Raw genomic sequence first — 27385 nt, 5'->3', positions numbered from 1 at the left:
AAAAATTATAAATTATATTAATTAAATGTGCTTCACTATTTTAGTATATTTACTATAATTACTAAATTTCTTATTGATATTTTAGGCTCACCGTTTAGTTATTACAACATGCACAGATTATTTTATGCAACTTGAACGTGAGCAAAAAGAAAAGGATGAAAATTTTGATGGTATAATCATTATGCCACCAGATATGCCATATGAATGTGTCAAGTCAATTATAAGGTGAATTTTAACACTGTCTATATAGTAGTTATATTTCTAATATTTTTATAATGTTTAAAGAATGATATATTCATAATATACTTATATATTATATTTTCTAGTTTTATGTACACTGGCCAATTAGAGTATTGGACTTCTGAACAACATGCTTTGTATCGTACGGCACAGAAAATGAACATGGCTGTTTTAACTAAATTACTTGATGCACAATTTAACACTGCTTCTTTGCAAAATGAACAATCAATGAAGTGCAATACACGGCCAGTAATAGCAGTTTCAAAACCTTCAACATCTAGCACAAAACCAATAACAACATCCACTTCGTCTTCAGGACTTTCAAGTCAGCCATTACCAGGCAGAAAGTAAGTATATAACTTTTCATGTAAATTAAAGATTGAGTACATATAACATTTATATAGAATAAACTTTTCCTCTAATAAAAGGTTACATGCAAATGACATAAATTAGCAAAAATAATCACTCTGAATTCCAACGGTATAAAATAATTTGTTATTGATATATATAAGTTACATATCTAAAAAATGTTTTTTTTATTTTTCTTTTTTAGGCTTCCTATTTGGAAAAGAAAATTAGATACACCACAAACTATGCCATCACTTAATTATGAAATGAGAACATTCCATGGGATGCCATCGACAAATAGGCCTACAGAGGTGACTCCTGGACCTTCCCGATTTGATCTCCCTGAAGCTGAAGAGTTTGCACTTGGCGTATTTTCGTCGTTCGACGATATTACGTATAATACAAAACCTATCGTTCAAGCGCCAGACAAATATAAAAGAGACAGTTCGCCTAGTGGTAAATGTTCCCCAGATAGAGACAGTAAAAATGACACGACTGAAGATGAAGAAGACGAAGGTCATACAAACGAGAAAAGTCTGAAAGAAATGAATTCCGATGACGATTGGTCTGTGAGTAGATGTTTTCAAAGGGGTCAAGACACACAACCTTCGCCATCCAAGAGAGTGCGATTTGACCTCGAAGAAAAAGAGAATATGGAAAAGGGCAAATCATCTTATAGAACGAACTCAGAAGATTCCATTAACAATCATGCAAAAATCATTCGAGAAGTACTGAAGAAATATCCTCATTTAGTAAAAAATAACAAGAATATACGTTTGAAAATTATGCAGAAAGAAGCAAAATCTTCGGACAGTAACTCAGCCTGCAAAACAAAAGTTTCATATGTAGTTTTGAAATCTGATCACTTGATGTCAAGTAATAATAGCGAGGAAACCGAGTCAAAAAGTAACGGAAGTGTAGATGGTGGTGAGACTGGACCTTGGAAATGTAATAAGTGTGATTTAGATGAGGAATATACAAATTACTATATGTATAGGAGACATATGCAGGATGTACATGAAGAGAAGTTCGATCCTCGAGTTTGTGAGCACTGTGGCTATAAAGCTACAAAACGAAACATTTTGATGTATCATCTGTACACGAAACACAATGTACCTCCTCCAAAAAGTATGTGTTTTCCAAAGTGTCAAGCATGTTCTTATGTAGCACTTTCGGAGACACTTTTGGTTAGACATCAGATCAATCATAATCATCGACCGACATCGCGTCAACATTCGTCGACAGTCGAGGAGATTCAATGTATGCAGTGTTCACAAACTTTCAAAGACGTCACTGAGTTGACGACTCACGAAATTAACACAGGTCATGGAAATCTACCTGATGGAAAAGAGAAGGGTCACCGTTGTCCTCATTGTGGTAAAGTTTTTGTACGCGCTACGAACTTACAAGTTCATCTTGATTGCGTGCATAAGGATCTTCGGGATTGCGAAACGGCAGTATCTATGCCACCGCTTACGCTAGAACCTTCTTCAGAAGCAGAAGCATTGAGTCACGTTGCTAGTGGTATAGCGGCTTCCCTAGGTGTTGGAGATAGCGTTCCATCGGAATCTCAAGAAGTGTCTTCGAACGTGTCGGAGTATGTCGTACCGGGTATGCAGTTAAATAATATTTCACATGAAATGACATACAATACGCACGAGCTCGATGGTCAGCACATGATTATGCTAATCGATAATGAAAACTATCAGCAACAGGAAAATGAGCAACAGCAACAACCACAGCAGTTAAACATTACCAATAATGAGCAGATCGTGATGCAAGGTACGGAGGATGGTATGATCGTTTACATTCGCGAAAACGAAGAAGTGGAACGGCAATCGTACGAGAATTATCAGTCGGGAGAACTTACTGAAGAGACTGAAGAAATAGTAGAGGAAGTGGTTGAGGAAGTTGAAGAAAAAGTGTTGGAGGAGGAAATGCAAGTTGAACAGTCTGAAATATTAGAGGAATGCAGTTCTGATCAGGTAGAGGAAGTTATACAATATGTGGAAGAACAGACAGAAATAGTGGAGTATGATGAGCAATGCAGCGAACAAAGTAATAGTGTAGGCGAATCACAGGAATCAGTTATGATTATTGAAGAAGAACATGTCGAGGGAGAGCAAGACGTGGAAAAGAAGGTCAAACAAGATAAAACGAGAGGCTTTGCTGAATGGGATGAGGACAGTAGAGAATTAGCTGAATCATAAATAATAATAATATTATTATTATTATATTGGCTTGTCACCTTTTACGTTTCATCAGTGTCTATGACTAACAAAATAGCGTGTTTTGATTGCATTTCATTCTGCTTCTTCGTTCGTTTTCTGTATAGTAGATGATTGAAAGTCGTTATATATACAGACGTAAAGGAAATGACGTGAATGAACTATTTTATTTTTAGAGAATTTATTATCATTGAATGAAACTATAGCAAAGTAATGTTTCAATTAATTTGTGCAAATTGATTTTAACTTTAATTTCTATTCTAGAATACACATAATTGTATATACAGCTTAGAAGTATATAATTTGATCACATCTGCAAGGGGAAGGGGGGAGAGAAAGGGTTGTTTATAAACTTTTCTTAGTTTCTATATAATAGTAACTTTCAATTTCTTTAATATACAGTTATACAAACGTATGGCAGTGAAATGCAAGGGAAGAAAAGGCACAAGTGTCGATTTTCTGATTAATTGCTAACTGCACATGTTCAATGCAAATATTTAAAAATAAAGAGATTGAAAGTACTGCATCTTTTCCGGGAATTTTTTTGAGACACTATAACATTGGGTTCGATAATTAATCATGATAATTGGTATAAAAAATAAATAGTTATATACTTCAATAAATATTATGTGTGCGAACTGATTCATGTGATTTTAATACATGAAGTATTTACTTTTATGTTCGGGCGAAAGTCATACCGAAATAAAAATCGTGGTCAATTAAACGCTATTGATAATTATAATATTATCAAACATTGCTTTCATTATTTCAAGATCACTAATACACTTTTTTGTCGGGGTTAACACAAAGAAAAGAGAAATAATTTCTTCGCTTTTATCAAATGTTATGTTTTATTATTTATTTCATTATTTGCAATCTTGAAATTTTTAGGGTATATAGTATCAAATATTTCTAATTTTCTACAAGAGTTTGAATAATGCGATTAAAACATTCAATCATTAATTTATACGTATGTAAAATTTGATACGTACACCAGTCACATTTGCTATATTGTTTGCAGTATTTTGCACAAAAGTATATGCCCGTGTCGAAAAGGATCGATCAAGCATCGATCAAGAATTCCAAACAATCTCGAAATCAAATTTGTTATATATAGAAAGTTATGTTATTTATATTATACGTCGTTTACAATTAAATGCACGATGTTCTTTTCATATTAAGAAATATAAAGCAAAATATATTCAGAACTCAGAATACAAAACAAATATATTTTTAGTAACGAAGTCAAACGAAATGTCTTGTACATGTACAGTGTGAGTCACTTAACGCGTTTTATTTAATCAAATCTCTTTCTCATAAATAGTCAGCACTTATTCACTTCTTCAGCATAATACCATGAAATAGCAATATTATGTTGAATTCAATAAAAGTTTATGAGAATGCTATTTAGGGTTGTTACGTTCCAAGCTATTATGTATAAATAAGGGTACTTGATTTTGTAAGATTTGACGAATAATAGATGTTCATACGAATCACAATAAAATAGTAAAAATATATTACAATATGCTAGAAATATTTGTATTTTTAACACGCGCGTTTAATTTTGGCATCAATCAAACACGTAAATTTATCTTTAGTTATTCAGTTCCACGTACGTACGTATGTATGTCTGACTTCAAATGACACTTTCTTCACTTATTTATATGAAAATATAGAATTCTTTGTACCGATAAAAAGAATAAACGTGTATGATAGAAACCAGTAAAGTCGAAAGGGATTCTTTTATAAATTTTGTATCTATAAGTAAACAAAAATCATTTGAAGTTAAGAAAATTCGAGGAAAATAAGAAATTAAGAAATAAAGAATCATTTTATTTTTAACTTGGAAATGTGATAAATTTCATACACGCGATAAATTTCTTCTACTTTAAAAAACGTCTATTCGTTATAATGCGAAGGTTTACAATTTTTGCGGGGACAATTATTTTGCCGAGAAGAAGCATTAATTACGGTGCGCGTATTAAGTGCCTCATTCTCTATATGCATGGATCATTGAAAACACTGATTTATAGTCCGCCAATACGTAATTTGTAAGTTCTTATTTAACACAATTTACTCACGGTTAGTAAATTGTAACGTCGAAGAATTTTATCTGAAATATACGTAGTGAAATTTTCATATAACTTCATTGTCATAATAATATGGTCTAATAATTATCTTTTGTTTCAGTACTTTCAGAGTAACAAAACTAAACGGAAAATTAAGGCCCAAATGTTTCAAGACACGTAGGAATTTTTAGTTTAAGAAATATCATTTTATTCGTTTATTTAATTCGCCATTATTCGTTTCGATCTTATATTGGTTCATTGAAGAGGCTTTATTAAATTGTTAAAAAGTAATTTTATTTTAAGTATCATTTTCAGAATGCTCGTTTTCATGATCAAGAAAGCAATCTTTACATCGTACAAATTTTGTTAAACAAGCTTTTCATTGTTGGCTTCCATTGCACGAAAATGTTAAACTTGCAATGGTCCTGCGACGACTTTAACAAATTTCCATCTTTTTCATTTCGAACGAAATACGACTTCACTTAATAAAAACTAGTAGATTATAGATCAAGTTGAGCAACTGTGCTATATAATGTATTCACGATTTTAATATTTAAGCCGTTTGGAAATTAAGTAATGAAATTATGTTAGGGTACATTAACGAGTTCGATCGTATCGAATATTTAACATTAGTGCAAATTTTGTATGTAAAATCGACCAAAAGTTGATTTAAATCGTTTCGTCTTTGGATCTCTGATTATTACAAATAAGGGAAGAAAGACTGGTGAAACAAAAAAAAATTAGACCTAGAATGCAGGCAAAATAGAAGAAGCTAACTGCTATAGTTCGGTTACGGCCATTGTAAAATTATAAGCAACTACTTCATATGATATTGAAATCTTTTTCACGGAATATTTTTACAAATAGTTGACGATTACGTGAAAATAGTTTTAATTAAATTTCGATATCAATAAATTTATCAATAAGTTATGCAATACACGTAAGCGTATCTTTTATGTATAAGATTCCCTTACTACTTTGTTTATAATTTAGTTATTCGAAGTATGGAAATCTACAGGGTGCTTCCGTAAACATTCTTAATTAATTATACGATAAAACGAGAAATTTCTGAGATAAAGGTAATATGATTCTTAATGTGATCATTTTCGTGGACATCGATTTTTTAATTTATTGACGGTCTAAAAAATTAGTTCGTAAAATATATATATATCAAATTTATGTTACTTGAATATTTTATTTTGTGAAATTGAATAAAATAGTTACGTTCAGATAAATTATATTTATAAATTATAATTGAATATAATTTCATGTATTTTTTTCCGAAAATTTTTTAAATTATAGATATCTTCGATAATGTGACTAAAAGATAACAAGTTGAACCGTCTATAATTTAAAAAATAGATATAGAATAATTACTTAAATATCATGCTAAATATGTTATGTATAATTCAGAAATTTCGCGGCTCGATATTTCTTTCTAAATATAATTTTAAGCTCAAGAGTGATTGTTGACCGTCGAATGAACCAATTAATATAAAGATCGATATTTATCGTACTTTTATGTATGCTGCTCAAAATAATTAAGGGATCATATTTCTAAATTATAGAATAAAATAAGTTCATTCGTTACTGAAGTCAACAGAGTGCTACTCCAATTATTTCGAGCAGCGTAATTTTTTGCAAGAAATATGCTTATAAAGTAAGATAAGAAAGTAAAATACAATGTACTACTTCAATTTATATGCAGTAAAACAATCTGCAGTAAAAGAAAAAAAATGAGTGTCAAGAAATATCTTTATACAATTCAGATCGAAAAATAGGTGATAATAAAATTATCCAACATTATCAAAATAAAGATAAATTCAGTATAAATAAGTATTAATATTCTAAGAAAGGAAGAAGATTCGTTCGATCAATAATTTACCATAATGTAATCATTAATGGTTGACACAAAGCTGCCTCTGATGCCAATAATCTTGTAAAACAATATTTTAAACAGGAAATATAAGATATTTGAAAAAAGAACATATAATAAAGCAATGAATTTATCTAAGAAAAAAATGCAAGGTAATTTTATTGTTTTCTTTAGTTAACAAATTGTTATTGTCAAAGTAAAAAGTAGTAGCATTGAAATATCTCACTTTGCATTATAATCAATCTATAAAAATTTATCCGTTATGAAAAGTAAGTAAAAAATAATTAAAAGAAGCAAAATAAAACATGTCTTCACTTTCTTCTCTCTAAAAATTTAACGATACTTTTCGTTTGACAGCCCTCGTGTCTCATATTTTCTTAGTTTCAAGCAAGTTACCCAAAAGAATCTGAAGTTACCTGCAATCCACGAGAAGAAAATATAGTTATATATTCAAACGAGCTACCAGTTACTATTCTAACGTTTACCTTGTTCGAAACGTTAGCTCCGCTCCGAAAATCCCAACCTCACCCGAGCTCGATGGTACACCAGCGCGCGCTCAGAGCCAGTACCGAAAAGTTCTCGAGGCGGGACTTTGCGCAAATGATTCGGGCAAAACCGCATGTACAGGAAACGCAACCAGTAGCCGGTGGTGGTGGCGAGGATGGCGATGATGGCGGTGGTAGAGGGACACGACTGCTCGATCGTGACCGTGGTAGCAGCATGGGGTAAAGGTGCGAGCGAGCGAAAAAGTGGAGAAAGGGAATAAACGAGTGAGATAAATCGACGAGTGGGAGCGACTAAGGAATATAAACAGCGAAACAGGGAAGAGATTATCATACCTGTTGTTTGCGAGAGCAGGACGGCTATGTTCGAGGTGGACGGAAAGGGAGGTAAAGGTGGGTGGCGGTGGTGGTGGCGGCAAAGGAGAAAAAGGGGGGCTGCGGAGGTGAGAAGGTAGGAGAACCAGCCTCCGCCAGTATCCACGTGTTCAGTGTAGTAGCGCGTTATGACCCGGATGTTAGATCGTAGCTGCAGTTTTGCGAGAACCTGCCGACCCGGATGTCTCGTTCGTCGTCTACAAGTGATCCGCTACTAATGTCCTCCTGGTCACCGAAATATGTTCAATCGGTAAGTAATGTTCGGTCACGTGATCGACGTGTCGAATGATATGTTTAACGCGTCGCGAATACTACTTATCTTTCGAGCATTGACCGTCGATCGTGATTTCTACCCCTTTCGTTAAGCGCCTCCGACGGTGACGTTCGCCACACCGTGGAAATTCGATTGGCTCAGTATTTTGACGTTTGATATTTTGACTGATCGGCGGGATACAAGTTTTACTCTTCCTCTCCTACACAGCGTTGTATTCATTTCCATTGGTAATTTCTTTTAGAATTGCAACTGGTTAAGTTGCACTGTATGATAAAGAAAAAGGATTAAGAATATGAAATTCATATAAGTTTATAGATATTAGTGTAAGTTTCATTCTCGCGTTTAAATAATCCTCACATGTAAGCGTCGTTATCTGCAACGAACATTTTAAAAGTAGTAAAAATGTGTGTACAACGCGCGTCAGTTTCGCAAGTAGATTCAACTGTCCCGCAAAGTATAGCGTATCGGTAACATCCGTGTGTGCTTGAAGGATAGATGCGAGCAAATCAACGAAAGGTGCCAGCAAACTTCGAAGGGACCTGATAAATGCCGAAATCGCCAACTTACGTGATTTACTGCCATTACCGCCCTCAACCCGTCAGAGACTTTCCCAGCTACAGCTTATGGCCTTGGTCTGCGTATTTCTTCGAAAAGCCAATTACTTTCAACAAGGTAAGCATTGCAAATAAATCTAATCAAAAGACGAAAAATCTTCATAAATTTGAAAGTCCAGATTTTTAGGTACGTGTTATTGATATCTTTATTGTAAAACTACACTGATACCTTACGTTTCTTCTCATCGAGTCGATTATCTTAGTATCTAGTTAATCCATTAAGATCGATGGTTATTACTACATGGGTGACTATGTTTTCGTGATACTCAATTTTTTAAACAGTGCTTGGTAACCGCCATTTTTGATTCCGGATGCCTCTATGCTGCGAAAACAAATACAGTTGATTTATTTTATTATTTATAACCAGTATCGTAATCATATCGCAATTTGAGTTTCCATTTTGTTCTAATCATTTCTACAATGTTACGTCTTTATTTTAGCTAATTTTAATGTAGTATAAAAATATTTCGTATAAAATAATCTGGTAGATGTTCATAAACAATCAGTACAATTATTATCACCGTGAAAACATTTTCCATCGGTATGAGAAAGTTAAGGCGTACCATTAGAAGTAGAAAGAAATATCTAGCATGGGGTAATTGGTTTGTTTAGTTTAATAATTTGTCGAATACACGCAACGTGAGTCAGAAGAACGGCGCATGGTTCATTTCTGATTATCGCATAAGTTACTTCATGTTCTCAGTGGTTCTTGTAACTTTTAGGAAACTACAATCGAATATTTACCCAGTATTTAGTGATATCTTACGAGTTTTCATATTTGAACACAGCTGAAAGTAAAATTAATAGTTAGTCTACTATACTTAACTGAATTATCGGTATTTAAAATACTCATAATTTTTCACATATGTGAAATGATAGCTTTATAAATAATTCAAATTAATTACAGATAAAAAATATTTACCAATATTTATAACGACACATATTGCGGTCATATCGGATATCCATACTACTTCAACCTTGATAAAAAGTTTTAATCAATTTAGTAGCACGTAGGATTAAATGCAATATTGTTGTAATGCAATTTACATCTAAACAGATATAAGAAAAATTTACAAAAGTAATTTTTATACTTGCAGTTTAACTGTTAGTGTTTTCCATATGCAACTTAAGTGACACTTTGGAAAATAATTAATTATGCGAGTAAATATTGCTTGAAGTTGTAGTAATTGCATTCCTAATCAATAACAGTATGTTATATAAACGAAGATTTTCTGTTTTCATCTTTTTGAGTTAAGAATTGAATGTCATTGAAAATGGAGATCTTGCATATTCAATCTTCACTGTGCATAACATTATCGAGCACTTTATAAACCGTTATAAATCACGAGTACCTGAGCCATAAAGTGCAGCATACAATCTGTGTAGGAACATATCATAGTATTTTTAATAAATAAATTAAATTAAATTATTGTTCTTAATAAATAGATTAAACTGAATTCATAGTATAAAATAAAAAAGTAATGTCTACACATTGTAATAATCGTTATCGCGTATAGATAATTTTATTTTCCAGCCTTATCATAACTAACTTAAGAAATATGAACTTACGAATATTCAAGGTAATATTCAAAATAGATTTTTGTCAGGTGTAGTATAACGTTAAATAAATATTTATTTTTCTAATTTATCTAATGCGCTAAAACCAAAATTTATTTTTTTAAATTTACTCACTGCAATACGAGATCTTTTTTGAAAACATTTTATTTTATACGTATACGATATTTGTGATTTTTTGATATTCTTGTTATTATGTAATAAGTGGAACAAAGACTGGATTGGAATTGCGAAGATACGCTGAGAAAAATCTGCTTTCTGTTTGGAAGGTATAATTTTCATTAACGAAAGATTTAATTGTGTATAAAATAGCTGAGATCATAATAATATATCGAAAACATTCGAAGCCAATGTTTCAATTATTATAAAGTAAAGTTAAAGTAAAGCAAAGTTCAAAATTTGCGAATGCTTTTGCGTATACTTGCTGCACAGTGAACGCTATGCCTTTGTTTCATGGCGAGACGCTCGTCGTTTTAATTTTTACATTCTCCATCTTCTAGTGGACTTGTACGTCACTACGAAAACCAATATCAAAATATCGGTAACTTTATTAATTACTTCGAAGTAGCAGATAATAGATAATTGTAACGATTAAAATAGTAGTATCGATTACTAGAGTCAATTTTGAAAATTGAGAAATTGGAAGAATAAGAGTCAAAGAAAATGTTTCTGTATTTATTTCACAATTATGGAATGGAATATTTTAAATAAATTATAATTATATTAAGCACAAATTACGAGTGTGTTTCGTATCGAATAATATAATTTAGATTAATGGTATAAGTTAATTTAAATAATATCAATATTATAAATTAATTAATAAATGGAATATTCGTATCAATTTTGATGGTTTACATATCTGCAATCTGTATACTAATATATACGGTATATTACGATGTATTAATATGGATACCATTTACTACTTATTTTCAATCATTAATGTTAAAATAATAAATTATGAACATGTTAATATAATATTAAAGAACAAACAAAACATCATTCGATAATATATTACAAAAAGATATTTATAACAAAATGAAGTTTAAAACGATAAATTATTAATTACCTGGATCATTAAATTGTAACTATCGTGTTAGTAAAATTATATCGTTTAATATTATTTATAATCGATTCCTCGAATACAATTGTAAATAATCTAAATAATTATTTACCCTTTGCATCTCCATAATTTCACAGTTATACCATTCTTTTATTACATTTCAGACAATTTCTTCACAATAAATATCGTTAAAAATGCAAGACCAGATCGTCTTTATCAAGTTACAAAAAGCTACATACTCGTAGAAAGTTCTTGAAGGTCCCTGTTTATTTGTACACACCTCCACTTTCCGAACACAGATCGTACAAACTCATGTATACTATCGATTCACGTTTAAAACATTAGTAATCATCCTGTGTGAAATATTTGAAAAATTCCTTCATACTTCTAATACTTACTCTGTCGATATATACCAGTCAAATATACCAATCAATAATTCTGCAAAGAAAATGACAAAATTGCATCATCGATAATCCATCGAGGTATATTTAAAACGTACCAAATTCCAACTGCTTCTCAATTTAAAGCCAGACATTACGTTAACCTCAAAGTTTGCAAACATTTTACGGAACGACGCAATCGACACGATCGAGTGACACGATATATCGATAAGTAGTTCCCCTAGGGAAGTTGGTATACCTAATGCGTAATATCGATCAAATTTCGCAGCAGTGAGAATCGACCGTTTGACAAGAATATTAAACGGTCGTTCGAGCATCAAAAACTTCGGGCATCTCCGTTGTGCAAGCGTAGAGAGTAATATATAGGTAAAAGGTAGGGAGGTAGGTAAGGCAAGAAGGTAAGATCGGCGTACATTCAAACTCAGCGGAGTCTAAGCGCGAGTTCCGGGTGATCCGCTGACCTGTCGGCCTTTGCAACAACACTCTCACGCTCCTGTAACCCATACTCCCTCTGTATCGTCTCTCCGCTCTCCGTCGTTCTTTCTTTCTCTCCTACATACTCATTGTTTCACAGTATTCGATACTATAGTCCCGTGTAGCGCCGTTTGTAAACGTAGCCGTGCTGCATTAGCATACGCTTCTTTCCCTCTCCTCTTTCTCGCTCCTTTTTTCTTTCCCCGGCTCTTTCCCCCCTTTTCCCCCCTGCAGAACAACGTTGGAAAACGCATAGATCGAACGAATTTTCCGCCGTTACTCTTTCGTTCGAACGTTTCATTGGTTATGCTCATGCTTTTTACCGCGATGATCGTTAATCGGAGAATAAATATTTTAACGGAGAAAAATGAAATTCTATATTTGGTTAAGACAGGAAAATTCGTTTTGTGTATCTTTATTATCGTAGTCGATATATTTCGCTGACAATTGAGAAGGATTATGGGTAATAGATATTTGGGTAGTAGATGGATATTTTATAGGCAACAGATGTTTGGAAATTTATTATTTTCGAGTTGCTCGATGGCGATGTGCTCTTAATAGTTTTGGTGCCATGGTTATGGGAACTTTTGTGGGATATTGGATGGCTGGTTTGATGGAGAAGTTAAAATTAGTTTGGAATGGTAGGAATGCAGGTAAGTGAAATACGCGAGGTATGCTAGGAAGAAATTTCCTATAGTTGCTTCAGAGGCTCATTTTATGCACATAATTGTAATTATCGATGAATTTCGATTTAGGATTTTTTATTGGCGATTTATGTTTTTTGAATTTATTACTCCAAGTAGGTGAATGTTTTGGAATTTGTTTTATTAATATAACTAGTTGTATATATATATAACTTTAGTTCTTTTTTTGTTTTAGTGATTATTTAGTTAGAATGTCTCGTTTTCTATCCAATTTTTTATATATATATATCTATCTATCTAAAAAATTAGAAATTTTTTATTTCATTTGTGAATATTTATAGAGATGCTGAATAAGAAATTGAACGCGTACATACATATATGGATAAATATCTTACGATTTTGTAATGTCGCTTTTCAAAAACACGATACCATTGAAAATAAGTAATTAATAATAAATTCAATATATATGATTACCATGTAAATAAATACTTTATAATTTTTGCAACATCATGTTTTAAAAGCCTGGAACTTAAAAATTAAAATCGCTTATAATGCGTGATCAATGATATGTAATACGTAGCATAAAAATGGAGAAGATATTCGATTCTTGTCTTTCTCTTTACGTCGACATTGTTATCGAAGTATTGTTATTTAATTTTTATTTATTACTTTTCTTCTTGTCCTTTGTCTACGTACAAGATGTTGCCCGTAAAATTATTTTATTGTTATTGAGATAAAGAGGATCTAATCTAGAAAAGCCTTAAGTTGAAATATTTATGGATAATAAAAAGTGTACTAACGATAAGATCCTAGAAATACCATCCAAATATCTGTTTTATAGACTATTCATGAACATCGTAACAATTTTATGCTACCATATGTGAAGTTTAAATTTTATAACGTATTGTACAAGAATCATGAACGTTTTTAATCCGACGATTCTATTAGTGTTATCTATCTAATTTTAAATTCGATTAAAAGATTTTTACATGTGTATACGCTATTAATATTCAGAGGGATTAATATTGCATGACAAAAATATTATGCGTAATTCCTTATTTAATGAAAATGAATAAAATCGATAATAAAATAAAATTGATTTCTGTATTAAATTGAATTTGGTTTCTAACAATTTTCGTATAAATATAATCGTGTCAAAATTTTTCGTAGTAAATTAATTATTGAATTTGGATTAATCCACTGATTGTGTCTTTTTTTCCTGTTTCAGCCTTGAAAAACTGTCCGTCCGACTCTTCAAATATCCCGACCCCTAACATTGGATTTTCAAAAGTAATATTGTTTATCATGATATCGCATTGTATTTTTGACCGTTAGTTGCTACGGTACAAATGTTGGCCATACAATGCATGCAATTTTTCAGGCCATGTCCGGATTTATAATGATGATGACCCAGCAAGGGAAACTGTTGTATATATCGGAAAATGCAGCGGAATATCTTGGACACTCTATGGTAAAGTAATTGCAAAGACACAACAATTATGGTAATCGATTACATTAAGAATTCACTAAAGCAAATGTAAAAAAAATATTGGTTTTAGGTGTTTTATCAGTTGCAGTAGAAATATATAAAATTGCGATACATTTTATCATTGGAATTGAATTTAATTCAATGTTCTACATTGTACAATGTATTTTAGGAGGATTTGCTTATCCACGGAGATAGTGTTTACGACGTAATAGACAAGCAAGATCACATGGTTGTACAAAATCAATTATCTAGAAATAGTCCAATTCCAAGCGATAGAAGATTGTTTCTTTGTCGGATCAACGTATCCAGAAATTCTCGGAGGCAGCTTCGTTTTGGCGACCAGAAGGTAAATTTTACGTTTAACCGAGACAATGTAATACCACTTATTTACATATATCTAGCGAGCTTCTTTCATGTCTTATAGAATGTCGATTAAGAACATTTTGTACTCTTTTTATTTTATGTTATCCTAGAAATTATATATTCCAATTATTTGTTTTTTTCGTTATTAATATTATCTTCTTTATAGTGTATATATTATTTGTGCGTTTAGTTCTATCGTTATTCTTTTATAGGTGGTTTTAGTTGAAGGTCATTTTTTACCTTTCGTTCCTGTTTGTAATCGAAATGAGTTTGTTTTCCTTGCTTCGTGTACACCTGTTGTTTTGCCGGAAACTAGAGAAAGTATCGTGCAGGGTGCAACAAATATTTTCACCACCATTCACTCTATGGATATGAAATATCTGCATATCGATAAAACGTAATGTTTTTTTTTTTTCAATTATTGGAAAAGATAAAATGTTAAAACAGTCCTGAAATATGGAGATAAATATCTTGTTTTATTTATTTACAGAGCTGAAAGCCATTTGGAGTACACACGTAACGAATTAGTAAATATGTCATGGTATAATTTGTTACACTGGGACTCAATACGAACAGCATATTGTAAACATCAAACTGGTACGTTCATAGAAATTTTAAATAATTAAATTTGCAACTTTGTTTTTAATTGGAAGTGATGGATTTGTAAGAAAAAGGTTAATGTATCTTTGTACTGCTTAAACATCACGGATAAAACGGAAACTGATTTAAAAACTAAATGAAACGTTTTAACATTTAAAACATTTGAAAGCTTTGATATTATTCACGGTTGTTTCAGTTATTCAATCTGATCAAGAACGGTCTGCAACCGCATTGTTGAGACTGCAAAGCCGTTCCGGACGCTGGTTCTGGGTACACTGCGTTTTACAAGTCAAAGATACTTCCGAAGAATGTCAACATCCTATCATTGTGTGCACGAATCAAGTTTTGAGGTGCGTTTCCATATTTATAAATTTCATTTCGAATATTTTTATCTTGTTTTCTAATTAAACATAGTAACGATTTCTTATTCGTTAAATAGAATGTTAAACATTGTTTAGAAAATGCCCATTTATGTTTTTGTAAATTAATCAACTAATGCTGGAATAAAGAAAATAATAATTATAAATAAAATAAAAATAATAAAATAATGAGAAGTATGTCCGATGTAATATATTATTACAGTGACAGGGAAGCAGAAGTAATGCGCTCAAGTTCTTGGTTGTACCAGTATTCATCTCAAACTAAATTTACTTATACCATCTGCTCCGGGAGTCAAAACCGCAGTGTGCCATACGCTACCGGGAGTCAAAGTAGTCAGCAACAGGATTATACTCGTTCGTTATCCCATGCACATAACAACGATACGCAACACTCTCCTGATATACGAAATTCAGAACAAGATCCACATAATTCGTCAAAACCACAATTAAAGGATTACGCAACAAGGAACCCGCGAGAGGATGCAGAACCAGTTGACATGTCGATCAGCAGTAGCGAACATGAAAACAGAAACGTGCACGTGAATATACAACATGGTCATTATGCGCTTGGTCAATTCACTGATAGGTACAAAGTGCACCATAAAAATTCATTGAATCTAAGCGGTTATCGCGCCAAGTTTATCCAGTGTCACGGTCAATATAATGTAGACACGTTGTCACCCAAGTATTACATCACAGACTTAGATAAGGAGTATTGTTGTAACGAGAGGAATAGTAGCCATAAACGACTTCCGGGTAAAGCGCTGTCGGCGTCTACAGCTACAGGATCTACAGTTGATCCTTCAGAGTTGTCTATGGAACACTGGAATTCAAATCCAGTCTGGTCCGATACTCTACAGAGGGTACCAGATGTCGTTCATCAGGAACTTAGCCCGTATGTAGCAACACCAACCACACCGGTCGACACTCCGGACTCTGAGCTACATCCAGAAACACCGATTTTTAATTTCGATTGGGCGGCTGAGCAACATGTGCCTAATTTGAAAATCACGTTTCGTAGTTCGAATCAGGGACCCAGAAAAGTCCAGGATGTTCAACCTATTACGTTGCAGTTACCACGAAAAAAGGGCCAGTCCATGAATGATTCTAAAGACTTTCCTAAATAAGACTGTGCACTTGTTGAATTGGTGCTTTGCAGTTAGATAGGCAAATATTTTTTTTTCTTTAAGTAGGTATAACTTTGTAAGTTTGAGAGTTCCAGTCTGTGAGTATGATGAAAGCTAGTGTAGACCAGTTGAAGGCTAGTTTAGAAGTATCTGCACAAAATTTCAAAAAAGATTCAATTTTGAATTGGTGACAGTCGATCCGTTAAATTAGTTCCTAATATAACAATATTGAGAGATTTAAAGATTGACTGATATCATACAAGATTGGAGTTGATTTTTTATTAGACTATTCTTTAATTAGAATAAAAATTGAATGTTGGTGCAACATTATAATAGATTCGCAATTTTTATTAAAAACAGTTGTTTTCGGTGGATTGAAAAGCTATCAGTATTAAATGAATTCCGCTTGCTGGTAATATAGATTTATGGGTAAGATGCCATAAAGTATTAGGGTAATAAATGATACAAGGTAGACATGGAAATTTTGCAATATACGTAGTAAATATCGATCGCAAGAGTGCAAAAGTACCTAACTTCTTAGCGGTAAAAAAAAGTACTTTAACTAAAAATTTTATAAGAGAAATTTTAGAAAAAATGTTGAAATACAGCTTTTTAGAAATTATTTTTATGTAACATTTTTGAATGGTGGACATTTTTATGTAGTAGCGTTATTAGTATCTTGGCAAAGTTTATAATTTAATAATTAATAATGAAGTTATTTGCATAAGTTTTAGCCGAAGTTCGAATAAAAAGGATGTCCACGAATAAAGAATATTTTCAATGTTAATTGGAGTTATTAAACTACAACTAGTATCCCTTATTTTAGTTTTATATGTTACATTAATACGTACATAACAGGCTTTTAATTTAAATGATATTAAATATCTCTACATACGTAAGTAAAGAAAAAATATTCTTTCTTCTTTTGATCAATGATTAATCGATGATAATTATTTTGCTTTGTACTTTCAATTTATAATTTTGATTTTTATTCGTTTGAATTGTTTTTAGTTTGACTAGTTTAACAGAAATTTTATGTTAAATAATCGGCTTAAATCGATTATAACTAATTATACATATATACATATTTCGAGTCTCTAAATTTCCATAGCTAAATTGGTGGGAAAATCTTTTACTTTCTGCAACGTACTACTAGATGTCGTTACTATTACGTTTAAGTTAAGGCTTAAATCTCGTTCTCAAACGCATTCAAATATGACGCTTTAAAAGTAATACATTTAAATTATAACTGAAATAATTTTCATTATAACATATTATTTATATTGTTATAATTTTGCTCACTTGCATTAGCTGTATAATATTACATAAATATAATAAATTATATAGAAGTACAATTTCCGTATTATACGTTAGTCCTAGAAATTTTGTAGTTATGCAATATTCATTATGTTCATATCGAGTTAAGAAACAAATTTCTACTTTGAAAGAAATGCAATTAATCACCGAGTATAACTTATTCTTTATCTAAAAGGCATTGAAAATTCTAATAAATATTAATTTGTAAAATGTAACTATAGGGGGTGTAAAAGAGTGGGTCTTAATAAAGCGTTGTGGAATTCCCCTTCTTGAGGCATACTATGGATGAAAACGCCTATACGTAGAAACGTATGGCTTCTAAGTATAGTTAGTATATTGTGCGTGAAGGTTAGGAGCAGTTAAGTGATCAAACGTGGGTTAGGTGAAAATAACAGCTCCTGTCACAATGTAGCATATAGTAATGTTGTTGTGATATTATAATAGTAAACGTATATCGATATACGCGTAGATTCAACATCCGTGTGATCCATCACGGAATACATGGATGTTGCGAACGGACAAAAGCCCCTTAGTGAGTGTAATTTATAATTTATTTAATGTAATTTATGTAATTTTATTTTATTTTGAAATATCTTATTTGATGATTAAAATATTCATAGAAATCATTCTTAGAAATTTAAATGCTGTTGAGTGATATTTCGATGTAAATTTATTCGTACACATACAAAAAATTAATTGCCTCTCTAATGGCATAACTATATATGATTATGAAAATTTATGCACTGTATTGTATAAATTTTATAATATAGGTGGGCAACCTTCTGCCACTGGTGGTTCAGGGATGGATAAAGGAAAAGAGTGGCAGATGGAATTACTTATTGAAAAATTACGTTCTAAAGCTTCTACATTCAAATCCTTGGTGGAAACTGCCAAAAATTTACGGATGGCTATGCTGGTAAGTAACTTGTAATATATTGACAAATAACATTTGTATAAGTATTGATTTTCAAATTATGTTTAATAGGATAAAAGATTTGCAATAGATAGTGCTGAAAAAAGTCAACTACAAAAATGTTTGGATACTTTGCAACATTCCATAAAAGTGACCTCTTTACAATCCATGGTAGAACGTTTGGAAAGTTTAACAAGACAATTGGGGTAAATAGTTATAAATTATTTATTCTAGAATGAACAAAATTAGATAATTTAGTCAATATTTCTGTTGTGATTGGATTACAGCTTAAAGTTTATGATGTCTGGTCCACCAGGTACAGAGTTGTTTATCTCATCAGATATGTTCTTTTTGGAGGTTCTTTTGGAGCCAACAGGTGTAGTTAAAGATGTTAAAATTCATCACGAAGGAAAGAATGAACAGCAGGTATCAAATTTCCAATTTTTATAAGATAATGACTCTTTAAATACATGGTTTTATATAATTCTTAATGAAAATTTTACAGAGCTGTGATGTATTGGTGTCTTGTTTGTCGCGGGGAGACTTTCTTGATTTTACAGTACAATTAGAAGGTTTAGCTTCAATATATCAATTAAATGCTGATAAGAAAGTAAAATGTAAAGCATTTAGTGCTTTACAGTCACTGGAGGCTGACCTGGGTATTTTAGCTCAATTGCAAACTTTTATAAAAGAACCTTTTAATCTTGTTCACAAAAGCCCAGTTGGTTAGTATCGAAATTTATATTTATCTTTATGAAACTAAGAAGATAATTTTCATGGTAATGAAATGGTCTTTTACTTTAGGAATTCTTGAGCGAAGAAGAGGAGGTCACGCGATGAAATTAACATATTTTGTTTCTCCTTATGATTTAATAGACCTGGAGAATCTTACTTATGATGCATTGAGTTCAGACATAGTTATAAAACGGAAGATCGGTCATTCCGTTACAGTTTGTATAGAAGGTTCGACTGCTCACAAGTTGCCTACATCTAGTATCATAACTGTAAATAGAAGTCCTACAGGAAAAAGGTTTATAATCTTTTATAAAAGAACATATATTGCATCTATTTTATTCATTGATTTCTAACTGATAGTTAATATTTTCTAGTACCCCGTCTTATGCTCCGTTAACTGGTACAAATTCGTCGGTATTACCTGCATGCTTTGTATTGAAGCTAGCTAAAAAAATGCCTATGTGCATGGAACTAGTACGTAGGATACAAAAAGTAACGGAATTGGAATGCGGAGATATATCTGCTCCTCATCCGTTACTTAGTTTGATCGTTCAGCATGCCAGCAAAGGACAACTGGATTGTCGGAATAACAGAAGACTTTATGTTGTATGTAAATTATTCTATATGATAATTAATTGTTGAAATCTTTATCATTACAAATGCTACTTTTTGTTACAGACTTTGCCAGATCAACAACATTGTTACTTCATGACGGAGAACAAAAATATGGAAGGTGTGTTAGTGTGTAGTATTCCTTTCACTCATCCGGCACACGTCCCACAAATCTTGGTTTACTTGCGTCAGCAAGCGCTCTTTAATACTTTAATTGCTACTTGCGTTAGACCTATAGCTCTGCAAGATCCAGAACATGCAACTATATTTGAAGTGAGTGCTTTATCGTGGCAACACATATCGGTAAGTTTGGAGCATCCTTTTGAGGAGACAATGGCAACGGCGGAGCTAGATTTGACGGATATCTCCGCGCTAAAGTGCAAATTGTATGGCATAAGTATAACTAATACGGAACAAACGTCAGATCTGACTGGAAAAGTATTACAGAAGTGTTTAAGTATACCTTTAACAATGAGAATTCTCATGAAATCGTGGGAGAGTCGCGATTCTTTGAGTACGATGAACAATCTGAATAGCGGAAATGGAAACTATAATGTAAATATTGGTTCCGGCAAAGATCAGAATAGTCAGAATAATTCTGGAATGCCTGACTTTACCAATGGAGAAACGAAAATCAAACAAGAACCTGGTTTAAATAATGGGAATGGAACGATGGGGAGGCAACAGTCATCGCAACAGCAACAACAGCAGCAACAACAACAGCAGCAGCAGCAGTCTTTTTTAGATGCCGGAACGGAGAATAGTATCGGTTTTCCGTCGTATTCCGGCCAATCCGATACCACGACTACTGCTATGTTGAATCCATTGCAATTAGGAGCGTTACTTGGACAGGCAAAAAACTCCATGTCCAATCCAATCAACGAACGCACAAAAAAAACGCGTAAGAGGAAAACTCCAGATGGTATTTGGCGAAGTCCCAAAAGAAAGGGAGACGAGAGTACTGAAATATTGTTGGAAAGTTCCAGTTCAGATTCGACCCCACTCGGTACACCAACTGGTGGCAGAGAAAATTTAAACGAAACGAGAACATCCACGCCAACTTCAGCTACTAGTTTAGCCAGTGGTTTAGACTTTTCTAATTTGGATCCAACGGATATCTTAGGAACGGATAAGAGCTCTGATTATGATATCGACAACGAGAGCGAGATAACGGAAGTTCACGAATTGCAAGATGTCGAAGAGTTAATTAAACGTGATCGCAAATCGAGAAAGAGAGAAGAGAAAAAGAGTCCGATTATATTTGAGGAGAACAAAAGTTTGGTGCCTCCATCAGTAAGTATAACGCCAATTTCAAGCAGTAGTTTGGGCCAGACTACGAACTATAACTCTGTACTTACGGGGATGGGTTTGGAAAGGAGGCCAGGCATTGAAATAATACCGATAGCGTCGTCTCCACAAACCACATTACCAAGCTCTATCACTATTACCCCGATAGCTGGCCCGACACAGTCAAAAAGTTTGACGGATGAACGAAGAGAGCGCAAAAGTTCGAAAGGAAAGTCGACGGAGGATAAGGGAAAGTTAGAAAAGAGACGTAAGCGTAAAAGAGAAGATAGTCCTATGGGACCACCGCCAGATAAAATACCATCTAAGCAGGACCCATTATCGAAACCAGTCTCGGTGAGCATTAAACCGACTGAATCGCCACCAAATTTGAGTTCACGACCATCATCACCGGCGACGACGTCACGAAAATTTAGCCCCTCTCCGACACATACCAGCCCACTTGCTCTCGTAGGTAAGTCCAGTCCTACGTTGAAACAGTCAACAAACAAGCCAGTACAAAGTCCAAAGCACTCTCCGGTCTATAGCAGTAGCCCGAAACATACGCCAGTACCTGCGAGTGTGAGCCCGAAACATGGCACCTCGTCACCCAAGCACGGGAGTTCAGCAAGCACTGGCAAACCGAGCATGTCTGCGCTGAAATCCGCGGCGAATTCACCTTCCAGCAAAACTGCCGATTCTGGACAATCAAAAATAAAATCTTCCTCTTCGTTGTCAAGCAAAGACTCCAATCGCGAGAAGGAGAGAAAGACGTCATCGTTAGCTTTCGGTGGATCAAGCGGCCATCAGAGTCCCAAAACCAAGTCCTCCAGTGGTAAGTTAAAGCAACTGGAATTAATTCCTAGCGGGGAAACGCAATCTACATTGCCGAGTAGCGGTGGTAGCACACCACCGTCCGGCAATTCAGAACTTGGTAAGTCGGCTATCGCTCAACAGCAGGCGAGGAACAGAAAGGGCTCGTTGAGCGCTGTTATCGATAAGCTGAAGAACGCTCAACATTGCACGGACGACGGTGGGAACGGTGGAACGAAGTCGACGACCGGCGGAAGTGGCAACTCAAGTGGTCAGAAAGAGAGAAGCGTTGGAAGTTCATCGAATAAAACAGCAGAGGGGAAATGTATCAGCAAAAATTCATCCATGGATACGAAAAATCCCGCAGAGTATATGGTAAAGCATAGTTCCGATGGAATGAAGATAACGATTAACAAAACTCGCACAAAAGATTCCAAGTCTGGTACAAACCTCAAATTGTCTTCATCCTCTGCGTCCGTCGCGACTGGAACGTCTTCCAGTTCGTCCACGTCGTCGGCAACTATGTCTGGTAATGGTTCTCCAAAAACTCATACCGGTCTGAAGCCAGGAGTAAGCTCTGGTCCCGCGTCGAAGAAACCGCCGTCTCAAACATCCCCAAAGTTGTCAGGTTCCTCTTCTTCCGGTTCTGGCAGTAGTAGCGGCAACAAAACGACTCTGCTAGGACAGAAGATGTTATCTGCCTTGAAGTCTATCTCAGGATCGAATTCTGGAAGTGGTAATGGTGCTGGTGGAATCAGCGTTGGTAGCAGTAGTAGCAGTGGTCTGCTTTCCAAAAATGTCATGTCCTCCAAATCTTCCTCGAGTTCTCCGAAGACAGCTAGCTCCGGTGTAACGGATCTTAGTCGAAATCGTGATAAATCGCGATTGTCCAAGTCCGGCGATAAAAGCATATTTCCTTCGAAAGGAATTGGGGATACCAGGAAGTCGAGTCCATCGGGATTGCGGGAGGAGAGCGAGAGCGAAAGAGCGTTCAAGATATTGGCTTCTCACGCTTCCATGAACCTGTCGAATCTACCACCGCAATTGGTCGTGGAAGGTCTCATAAAGCAACTGGACACTAAATTTCAGATACCTAAATTATCCGCTAGGGCTAACGCAGACTCCGGGGACAAGAAATCGGAGAAGATGTCGATGCTTCCGGACAGTGGCAAAACGTTGGACAATCTCACGACGAAGCAGACGTCAGAACAGGGGAAACTGCAAACGCTATCGAACACGTCGAGCACCACTTCCAAGGCAACGTCGGAGGATCAATCGAGCCAGAGTAGAAGGGATCATGTACAAACGAAGCCTGACAATCTCTCCATGACAAGTTCAGCCTCGGTAATAAATCTCGGTACAGATAGTGCAAGTAACCTTCTGCTTCCCGCTTTATCTAGCAGTAGCTCGCACGATATGGACATCCTTACGAATCTCTCAGTGCAATCAGCCGAGAACGAGTCCCGCGACAAAGAGTTGTCGATGAGTAGGAGTAATACGCAATTTCTGAGTAGCAGCTTGAATTCTACCGCCGTTGGCAAAGACGACTCCACTGCCAGTGGCCCAGTAATGGCCGTTCTACCAAAAGGATCCGATGCTCAACCTACCAGTAAATCCGTGTACCCTACTATGATGACAACAGGCACCATAACTAGCGGAAACGGAACTGCCACCACAAGCTCAGGTAACGGAAGCGCGGAGAGTTTAAACTTGAGCATTAAACCAGTAGACGCCACGATGACAAAGTACAAATCCGACGAGAAGAAGCAGCAACAGCCGCAGCAGTCGCAGCAGCAACAGCAGCCTCAACCACCTCAACAGCAGCAGCAGCAATCTCAACAGCAGACAGCACAGCCACAGCAACAATCGCAGCAACAGCAACCGCAACCACCGCAAGTTTCGTCTTCCGGAGGATCTTCCTCTTCGTCTTCATTGGGCACAACGGTGTCTTCGGAAGGTTCGTCGAGCACAATGAAGACTGCTGGCACGGAGATACCGACGACAACGTCTCAGGAGGCCGCCGAGATGCTGCTGGACTTTTCCACGCCGAAAGACGTGGCCAAGAGTCTGAATTTCACCAGCATCCCCGAGAGGGCCATGACCCAGGCGGCCTCGGTGCGCAGAAACACGCCACCACCTCCTCCGCCTGCCTTCCCAGCGAGTCCTTCCGTGAGTGTGCACATCGTGAAAAGCCCTGCACCCTCGCCGAGGGTTATCCCACCCTCGCCTCATTCCGCCTCGCCGTGTATCACCGACGACGAGCTGATGGACGAAGCGCTGGTGGGAATGGGCAAATGAAGGTTACTGAAACTCTAGATTTAATTTTAGCTGCAACTGGCACAGGGTGTCCTGAAAGGCTGGCTGACTAGCTGCTGTTGAATTAGCCGGCCCTGCTCCGCTGTGCTCCACGTTCGACCGTTCTTTCTCGAACTTGTATCGTAGTGCACAGACTGGAATTGTCCTCGAGTTTGTTGGCGATCCTCCAGTTCGCGAAACATTAGCAAAGGGAATGATTTATCGGGTGATTCTTGGGAATTCGCGCGAATTTTATGGTAGCTTCTCGGTTCTCTGTGGTCCCTTGTTCCGCACCGAGTTTAGAGATGTGAAAGGAAAATTGTTTTGCAATGAAGAGTCGGCGAAAGGGAGAGATAATGGTAATAGGGTTGTTGGAGTTTATTAAATCTTGTTTCTGATGGATTTTAATCAAAGACGAGTGGATTTGTATTTGAATGTTTATGTGAATGCGTGTTATTTACAAAGATATTTCTTTAGCACAGTGTTAGAGACAATGAGAACATGTTTCCATTAAATTGATAGCAGTTGCGAAGAATATTAGTATCAGTGTAGGCATTGATTAGCGATATTGAACAGGCCTGTCCAATCGCTATGTTCTTTTACAGTATGATACTTATGATACTGATTATATTAAAATTAACGTATTAAAATTAAGTAATCGCGAAACGAAACGAATACTTTGTTGATATAGGTTTAAGAGCCGCGAGTAAAGAATATAGATCGTTCTGATATTTAATTTCTTTTGTTAAATATCGTTTCATCTTATCTGTAAGCCACGAAAGATCGAAGGTTTCTGCTACTCGTGGAACGATACCGATTGACCAGGCCTGTTACGAATTTCATCGATATCCAACGTACAAGAAAAAATATATTTTTCTATATCTTTGTAAATAATATTAATTTATATATACACTTTCATACAAAATATATATATCTTTCCTTTGAATCAATCATGGAAACGTCTTTACGAGATAATCCAAGCTAGCAAATTTATTATCGCGAGTTTACAAGTGATAAAAGTACATGTATGTTCTGAAATATATTTTCCAGCACGTTACGCGTTTAGGCGAGCACTCGATGGGTTTTGGAGGGACACCCTGTATATTGTTGAGACTTTTCACTTCTCCTGAAATGTCCTGCCGAATATAAACCTGGTTTTCGTCTCCGTATGCGAATCTTCAGCCAGTTCAATTTTCTTATACGCGTAAAAAAAGGAAGAAACTCAAAAAAAGAAAAAAAAAAAATGGAAGAAATTGAAACGAGGAACTTGGAGTAAAGATTCCTTGCAGAGACGCAAAGCTAATATTCAAGCTGCGTGTATTAAAGTGATTTATTATTATAAATAAAATTCGTATGCCGTGATAGGAGGACTCGAGGCTAGCAATAAAATGATTGTTTATAGATTTCTAAGAAAGAGAAAAAGAGTGCGTGTGTATGTGCGAAAGAGTGAGAGATATAGCAAATGGTCGCGACATGTAAGGTACAATATAGACAAGTACATAACGAGTTATTTTCGATAGAAATCCATGTTGGACAATATTTATAAGGGCACCGTGGAATGGGCATACGGTATTTAATATATAGGGTGTTCCTTGACTGGTGTATCTCACGTGCCCGAGATCTTTACTGATCGGACGAGAAAGATATTTCAAAAATCATAATTTTATATCGGTATTGGAATAAATCTTGTCACGTGGGACATGCCATTTTGGGAACACCATGGATATGGGGAAATTTCGTTCGACGAGAAGCCGAAAGCCGACGTGAGAAAGGGAGACTATATAGCCAATTATCGAGTCCTTTATCCTTACCTTCCTGTTCTTGTACTCGCTCCTTTCTCGTACCAGTGTTCTTCGGCGATGTACAACGAAGAAAATCAGTGCTTCGATATCGCAAAAGTTATTTCCACGTTTCGAGCAACCGCGCGAATATTCATTAAAAAAAAAAGGAGAAAAAGGAGAAAAAAAATTGAAAAAATCGAACGTTTCCCAATGCATCGAAGATCAATAATCGCGTATCAATTTTATAATAATGCAACTTTGCGAGAACCATCGTAACCGCGGGAGTCTCGTTTATCAGGATGTTTCGTTCCGCGAGGAAGAGATATTTTAGGATGATTGGGATTTCGCATGAAAGTAAATGATGGAACGATCGAAGCATCGGAGGACACGTCGCAATGATGGAAATTATGAGAAGGATAAAAACACGCCGAGCTTATTGAAGGTTCTTTGCGAACAATTTCACAGATTTCACTGGGATCGATTACTTCCTCAACCCGACAATTCTCGCAGTGTCCTCAGTGTCTTAGCTAAACGTGATGGAGAAAATGAATCGCGGGAAGTAAACGGTAGAGAAAAGATAGTAGGTACCAAGTGCCAAGTAGAGGTAAAAGGAAAAGAAGGAAAGAGAAACGGAGATTTTCCAAGATGGAGCTCTAATCCTTTGCGTTTCGATGCTTCCTACTAGCGCCATCTAGTTCCAATATGGCGCCGATCACTTCGCGGAACTACCGAGTGAACGGGAGGTTTGGATTGATTTCTAAATTGTCGCATGCTCTTCTCCATTCGAATTTAATGCCGCGTTTCATGTAGGTTCTGTCGGTAATAGTATTTATACAGCGTGAACGTAATTCGAGCCTCTCGAAGCCGAGAATATAACGCTTGTGTTCACCAAAGGATTGCAGTTCTGGTCTTAAGGAAATGGACGCGTTGTCTTTGTACAAATTAGGCAAATGTGTTTAGGTTTAAGGATCGAATAAACGTCGAAGTGTCGACCG

At 35.1% G+C, this 27385-nt stretch overlaps 3 protein-coding genes and 1 long non-coding RNA gene across 9 annotated transcripts in view; 3 read left to right on the top strand and 1 right to left on the bottom strand.

The window, feature by feature from the left end:
• Cp190 (centrosome-associated zinc finger protein CP190) overlaps positions 1–2798 on the top strand; it is a 4450-nt gene extending 1652 nt beyond the window's left edge. Inside the window, exons 4-6 of the mRNA XM_017908456.1 lie at positions 86–225; positions 327–587; positions 794–2798. Coding sequence (XP_017763945.1) covers positions 86–225; positions 327–587; positions 794–2798 — 2406 coding nt within the window. The remainder of the gene's footprint in view (positions 1–85; positions 226–326; positions 588–793) is intronic.
• A 5024-nt stretch (positions 2799–7822) lies between these two features.
• Positions 7823–16676, top strand: dysf (neuronal PAS domain protein dysfusion). Of its 5 annotated transcripts, none has more exons than XM_017908457.1 (9): positions 7823–7889; positions 8404–8585; positions 13910–13971; positions 14063–14152; positions 14340–14516; positions 14746–14930; positions 15024–15130; positions 15330–15483; positions 15716–16676. In XM_017908457.1, exons 1-9 carry the CDS (start codon positions 7879–7881, stop codon positions 16638–16640), a joined length of 1893 nt encoding a protein of 630 aa, XP_017763946.1. In that variant the 5' UTR covers positions 7823–7878; the 3' UTR covers positions 16641–16676. The 5 variants fall into 5 exon arrangements, with proteins under 5 accessions (XP_017763946.1, XP_017763951.1, XP_017763948.1 ...); XM_017908462.1 differs by having other exon boundaries at positions 7870–7889; positions 8409–8585; XM_017908458.1 differs by lacking the exons at positions 7823–7889; positions 8404–8585 and adding an exon at positions 12374–12690.
• On the bottom strand, positions 8504–9504 carry LOC108553525 (uncharacterized). The gene is made up of 4 exons (XR_001890638.1): positions 9450–9504; positions 9091–9315; positions 8697–8849; positions 8504–8604 (listed from the first exon to the last, which is right to left on the bottom strand). It is a non-coding gene; the product is annotated as an uncharacterized LOC108553525 (long non-coding RNA).
• A 1579-nt stretch (positions 16677–18255) lies between the features above and the next one.
• On the top strand, positions 18256–24946 carry MED1 (Mediator complex subunit 1). Of its 2 annotated transcripts, XM_017908463.1 has the most exons (8): positions 18256–18489; positions 18728–18873; positions 18943–19076; positions 19158–19296; positions 19376–19595; positions 19675–19900; positions 19980–20211; positions 20284–24946. In XM_017908463.1, the coding sequence occupies exons 1-8, from the start codon at positions 18459–18461 to the stop codon at positions 24610–24612; spliced, it is 5457 nt and encodes a 1818-aa protein (XP_017763952.1). In that variant the 5' UTR covers positions 18256–18458; the 3' UTR covers positions 24613–24946. The 2 variants fall into 2 exon arrangements, with proteins under 2 accessions (XP_017763952.1, XP_017763953.1); XM_017908464.1 differs by lacking the exons at positions 18256–18489; positions 18728–18873 and having other exon boundaries at positions 19005–19076; positions 19187–19296.
• The last annotated feature ends 2439 nt before the right edge of the window (positions 24947–27385 follow it).

Source organism: Eufriesea mexicana, unplaced genomic scaffold (assembly GCF_001483705.2).
Source record: "Eufriesea mexicana isolate 0111107269 unplaced genomic scaffold, ASM148370v2 scaffold10819, whole genome shotgun sequence".
Classification (NCBI taxonomy): domain Eukaryota; kingdom Metazoa; phylum Arthropoda; class Insecta; order Hymenoptera; family Apidae; genus Eufriesea; species Eufriesea mexicana.
The sequence above is the reverse complement of the archived record's forward strand: the minus strand, read 5'-3'. Positions and strand labels throughout refer to the sequence as shown.